Here is a 6,383-nt window from a genome sequence, read left to right as displayed (position 1 = left end):
GATGGCAACTTGCAAGCCTGTAGTCTAGACTCAAACTGTGTGCCTTCGTATCCTGCCTCTTCCATTTACTGCCTGAGTGGGGTTTGGCAATTTATTTAAGTTCTCTGAGCCTCAGCATCTGTATAATGGCAATAATAAATATTGGCCTCTAGGTTTGTTGTAATGTTTCAATGAGATATTGTAATGCAAAGCACTCAGTACAGTTCTTTTTTCCTCTTCTACAATAATATGCACAACTTTGGAGTAAAGGCAAGTAGTGGAAAGACTTTTTTAGAAGCTCGCCTACTGCCATTTCACCTGGACCTGGAAGACGTGTTTTTTCTGGGTGAAGAAATGTTTTCGCTGTGTGAAAGTTTCATAATCACAGTGTAGCCGTCCCATGAGCCCTACAGTTTAAAGCGGCTCCACTCTTTATCGATGACATTCCTGTCTACACCCTGGGAATGAGGACACTGGTCCGGCTCCCGAGAGTCAAACCACTGACGTCTCTTTGAATTCTACGCCATGATCCATGGCTCTGGATGACCAGAACCTGACAAGGGCACGCTCTGAATTTCAGGCCATGGGGAGGCATTCTGAGTTCCTTGTGACCTTGGCTGAGTTCTGAGCAGGTAAGTGCAAGGGATAGACGCACACAGTGAAATCAGCCACAGAGCCAGGGTTTAACACGGGCATCTGAGAAATGGAAAATGAACCTTTTTACGTTTTTCCAGGTTAAGTCAGGAGAGTTAACTTTTGCAGTGGAAGGTAGTCTTATAATTAAAAAAAAAATGGCCGTGGCAATTAAAATTCATCAAAAAATGATCTCCATAAGGATGAGGGCAAAGTTGTTTATTCAGGAAGGGAAAAGATTACCCAAGTAGAGAGTTTCTTTGAATATGAGTTTGAAATGAAAAGGAAAGAGGGCTAACTATTAACCCAACTGTCTGTGAAACGTATAAGTCTCAACCTTACCCCCATGATCCCTAATTCTAGAGTTCGTTGCTCACTGGAAAATCGCGACACCTTCAGTGTATCTTTAACAGATTTTAAGGAACATATTAACCAAATGTACAAGTTTTGATTTGGCCATAAAGTTCGAGGAAAGCTATGGTTCTCTAGGATTAATGAATAACATTTGTTTATTTGATTTACTTTAAGAAATCATTCTAAAATCTGTTTACATATCTGTCCTCTCCGGGATGAATTTTATGTTGGTTCAGCAGATTGTTTACTGTTTTATCTTCTTCTTCCTTTTTTTTTTTTTTTTTCCGTCTTCCCTGCTCAGTGCCCAACCCAAGTTCAAAGGCTGATGAGAGAGGAAAACTCATGAGGAGGTTTTACTCTAGGGAAGTTGTTCAGTGGATGGGATCTTGGCGCACAGAGAAAGATGTCAGGCTCTTTCTGGCTCCTTCTCAGCCTCATTCCTGTAACTGCTGCTCAGTCCACCACTGAGGAACTGGCCAAGACATTTTTGGAGAAGTTTAACCTTGAAGCCGAAGACCTGGCTTATCAAAGTTCACTTGCTTCTTGGAACTATAACACCAATATTACCGATGAGAATATCCAAAAGATGGTGAGTTCTCATGGCGACACAGGGGTATTTGTTGCTTCTTAAAAATCAGGTTATTGCCCAGAAAATGAAAAGGGAAATCAAAGAAATGCTCTGAGCAGTGAGATTGGATGTCTGCCTCCCTATTTCTGATTCTGAGTCCCAGATGGCTAAACAATTGACCTTTGGGTTCATTTGGGAAATTGTTACAAAATAATTCGCTGGTCTCAGTCCAGATTCTTGGAAACCAGTGAACAGGCTTTAGAAAGTTGCCACCATAATTCTCATCATAGTCAGGCTTTCAAAGCATTTCATGGAAATGCCATAAGTTATTGTGTTAATAATTTCCCCAAGCCCACAATGTCAACAGGAATGTCTAAAGACGCTCTACAAATGATGTATTAACTGAAAAATGCAACTGGAGCTTTAGCGAAAGAGCTAGCTAGTAATTAAGATCGCATGGGTCGGGTGAGGTTGGCCCTGGGAAGTTCATTGTCATGGAACTTCACCGTCATGGAGCTCCGAGGGACTTCCAGGGGGTACGGAGTCCACAGAGCCCTCCAAGGAAAACCGGAATTAAACCAGTGCTGACAAATCTCAGAGTGCTCTGGGAAAGCAAGATATTTTGTTTGACAAGTGCAAGCTTTCAGGAAATTTCTTCCTTCGCAGATCCCAAAGCAGTGCTGGAAACGAAGCAGCATTATTTAAGCAAAGTTTTTTGGCATTTGTTCCAGCAATGCATTCCTTCAAAAAGTGTAGTTCAGAAGCTTATTTTTTCAAATAGGAGGTTGCATGTTTAAAGTAAATTATTGTTATTCACTGGACAGATCAAATTTGAGAGCTGCTGCCTCATTTGAGCACAATTAGGAGATTTTTTTTTTTTTCTTTTTAGGGCTGCACCTGCGGCATATGGAGGTTCCCAGGCTAGAGGTCTAATTGGAGCTACAGCTGCCAACCTACACCACAGCTCATGGCAATGCCGGATCCTTAACCCACTGAGCGAGGCCAGGGATCAAACCTGAAACCTCATGGTTCCTAGTCGGATTTCATTTCTGCTGCACCATGACAGGAACTCCTTTTTCTAAACCTCAGAGAAATCCAGGAGATTTTGATAGCCCACTGTTGTCATAGGAAAGCGTTTTCTTTTTTTTCTTTGCTCATATTTTGGTCTTAGCTCTTGTCTCTCCACTGTTGCTTTTTTTCCTCACTTTTGATTTCATCGCTGCTCTAGGTGCATGCAGTGCATTGTATGTTTGTTTTCATTCTCAGCCAAATGGTCCTGTAGGTGGTGGTGAAGGCTTACCAGCATCATGCCCAAGAGCTCTGGAGCCAAACTGCTGAGGGCCAAATCCTGGCTCCACTACTTTCTACCTGGGTCCCCTTGAGCTGGTTAATGAACCCCTCTGCACCGTAGGGTTTTTTTTTTTTTCCTCTCAACTATAATGTGACCCTCATATTTGCCTCTCAGAGTGGCTGTGATGACTATTAATACAGAGAGCCACCAGTATAGCGCTCAATGCTTATAAGCATGGGAGAGCAGTAAGGTCTCATGGCTGTGAGTGTGAGAGGGAGTTAAAATCACTGAAAGGACAGGTAAGAGTTCTGATGAGGGCCCAGATGCTGAGAAGGCAAGTTACAGAGTGAGATGAGGTGATGTTTGTTGAAATCGTCTCTGGATCATTAAGTGCTATCGCTTCTAAATTACACTGGTGGATTAGAGGAAAGGCCAGAAACGAAAGGGCATAAATCCACGAAGTGTGGTCAAAGTACACAAAGTGTGGGCCCTTTGGAGGAAAGTGAAAATATCTGAATGCGGGAAGCAAGCAGGGGGCCCAGTATCTCCTTCCTCCAGCAGTGGCGAAGGGTGTATCAGTGCCTGTGTGAGTTTACCTGCGGAGGCGGGCCGTGCCCAGGGAGGAAAATAGCTCTTCTAGTCTCTTATCACATGTATGGAGATCCCCTGATGTAATGGGCACTGCAGCTGGTGCTACAAGAGGTACCAGGATGCCGGAAGCTGAGATAAGCTCCGTTGCTGGTAGCCAAGGCTCAAGAAGGAATTCGAGGAATGGAGGATGTCCCCAAGAAAGAACAACTAGAATGATCTAAGGTAATCAGAGACAGTAGGGAGGGAAAGCAGAATTAGCTAGGAAAAAATTGACTCAAAACGAAAAACAAAAATGAGTCTGAGATGGAACGAGCAAGGATAGTGTTCACGGTTGTACTGGCCAACTCTTCGTACTAGAAAGGTGATGCTTTTCAAAGCTCAAAAGAGATAAATTTACAGTAAATAGGAGGAGGTGCAATTTACGTTATAGGTGGTGAAACTGGTAAGCCTTGTAAAACTGGCCTTTTTTTTTTTTTAATCTAAAAAAGTGAGGCACTAATGAATCCGACTAGGAACCATGAGGTTTCAGGTTCGATCCCTGACCTTGCTCAGTGGGTTAAGGATCCGGCGTTGCTGTGAGCTGTGGTGTGGGTCGCAGTCTCGGCTCCGATCTGGTGTTGCTCTGGCTGTGGTGTAGGCTGGCAGCTGTAGCTCCGATTAGACCTCTAGCCTGGGACCCTCCATGTGCTGCGGGTGCTGCCATAAAGAGCAAGAATAATAATAATAATAAAAGTTTTTAAAAAGTGAGGCATTGAAAACTATCACTGGGTTTCTGAAGTATTTTAGCAAATGTAAGGATAGTGGATCTGCTGCGGGTCAGGAAGGATGGTGCAGTGTGTTTGTGGACCCAGTTCTTTGCCCGTCCCTCTATCCATGCCCAAGGTTGTGTCACTATGTAGTGCCAGCCCACTGAAGGTGATGTGACTGTGTCCTTTGCTGTGGGGCTTACTTTGGCCAGCGGGGTGTTAGGAGATATGATGCAAGTGGGGGCTTGGAATGGACCCGAATAACGGGGCTTGTCTTTTGCACCTTTGCCTTTGCATGAGAACATGCCTGGGTTAGCCAGCCAAAGAACGAGAGATGCGGGAGTATCTGCTGCGGCGAGGTGGGTTAAGAATCCAACTGCAGCAACTCGGGTCGCTGCGGAGATGCAGGTTTGATCCCCAACCAGTGCAGGGTTAAGGGATCTGTGTTGCTGCAGTGAACCAGGGGCGTCCTGGTTCACTGTTCCCGGATTGGGCGCTCACTGTTGCAGCTGCCCCACACCCCAGTGCACGCAGCTGAAGGGGTGTTGAAGACTATCCTGCTGGAGGCCTGGGGGGGTCTCCGGGAACACTTCATCAATAGTCCTTGGTGACCTCCTGGTGGAAACATCTCCTCACCATAGCCATCGTTGTGCTCTTGAGCCTTTTATTTGGACCTTGTGTAATTAATTGTACGTCTCGCTTCATTACATGCCGATCCGACGCTATGGACCTTCAGATGGTGATGGGAGGGGTGCCCAGTGTCATGCTTCGAAGCCCCCTCGCCGGTCCCATGAGTGGAGACCTAACTGCTTTCCCCTAACGACGCCCTTTTCAGCAGGAAGCAGTCAGAGGGGTCGTCGCCCCCTTCCCCCCCCCCGCAGTTCAAGTCTCCAACTCTGGGGCGGGGGGTTGGGGCAGAATAATAACGCAGGGGTCGGTGTAGGAGCATGGGCTTGATGCAGTCTTCGATATGGCCTTTGATTAACATGTGTGGCTGAAGGGCTCCGGGAGTGACATCCCCACAGGCCTTGTCTACTCCAGGGAGGGTGCCTACAGGCAGATGGACAGTAACCCCCAGCCCCCTGTGACTCAGTCTACGGGACGAAAAGGGCAAAGAAACCATGAGACTTACGGGACATTTCCACCCCTAAGACCCTATGGGACAAGGACTGATAACGGTAACTGGGCAAGGCCAATGGGAGAAGACCGCATCTTTCTGGACCCCACGTTGGTACCCACCCAGGACTTTAAGGAATAAAAACCCCTACAGGACAATAGAGAGGAGAACTCTTCTTCCCCCTCGCAGCTGTCCTGGGAGATGTTTGCTTTCCTATAATAAAGACTTTGCTTGCTGGCAAAAAAAAAAAAAAAAAAGTTCTTGGTGAGTTAGCAGAAGCTGTGATTGGAGAGCAGGAGGCCCATACTTGCCCTTTGGGTGACTGGGGCCCCTAAAGTCCTTGGGCAACCTGCTTCCCTGACTTGTCTTGAGGGCTGGGGGCACAGTGAATGCAGAGCAGCATTTTTGTTTTGTTTTTTTGCTTTTTAGGGCCACACCCGTAGCATATGGAGACTCCCAGGCTAGGGGTCCAATTGGAGCTGCAGCTGCCAGCCTACGTCACAGCCACAGCAACTCAGGATCTGAGCCGAGACTGCGACCTATGCCACAGCTCTCAGCAGCACCGGATCCTTAACCCACTGAGCAAGGCCATGGGTCAAATCGGCGTCCTCATGGAAACTAGTCGGATTCGATTCTGCTGCACCCCGACGGGACCTCTGCAGGGTCATTTTAAACTGCTATTCTGGGAGTTCCCATGGTGGCACAGTGGAACCAAATCCAACTAGGAACCATGAGGTTGCGGGTTCGATTCCTGGCCTTGACTCAGTGGGTTAAGGATCTGGCATTGCTGTGAGCTGTGGTGTAGCTCACAGACGAGGCTCGGATCGTGTGTTGCTGTGGCTATGGTGTAGGCCGGCAGCTGTAGGTCCGATTCAGCCCCTAGCCTGGGAACCTCCATATGCCGCAGGTGCAGCCCTAAAAAGCAATAACAAAACAAAACAAAAAAAAAGTGCTATTCTGTACCCCAAGGAGGGATGTAGACCTCATCCCTATCTCTGAGGGGTCTGGGCCACACTCTCCAACACATGCAAGTACCTGCACACAGGTCCAAGGATGAAGGTCAGTGTGGTGCAAATGCAGGGACATTCGGGATATCCGACGCTG

The 6,383-nt window shown here is 47.0% G+C and overlaps 1 protein-coding gene across 5 annotated transcripts in view; it reads left to right on the top strand.

The window, feature by feature from the left end:
- The window catches only part of ACE2 (angiotensin I converting enzyme 2), a 52,356-nt gene continuing 46,365 nt past the window's right edge, over positions 393-6,383 (top strand). The window contains exons 1-2 of one of the 5 annotated variants that reach the window (XM_021079375.1): positions 393-611; positions 1,268-1,555. In XM_021079375.1, the coding sequence (XP_020935034.1) occupies positions 1,370-1,555 (186 nt within the window). In that variant the 5' untranslated portion in view covers positions 393-611; positions 1,268-1,369. 5 annotated transcript variants of the gene reach the window in all.

This window comes from Sus scrofa, chromosome X (assembly GCF_000003025.6).
Source record: "Sus scrofa isolate TJ Tabasco breed Duroc chromosome X, Sscrofa11.1, whole genome shotgun sequence".
Lineage (NCBI taxonomy): Eukaryota > Metazoa > Chordata > Mammalia > Artiodactyla > Suidae > Sus > Sus scrofa.
Note: the sequence above shows the minus strand (reverse complement) of the source record. Positions and strands in the feature narration are given on the sequence as shown.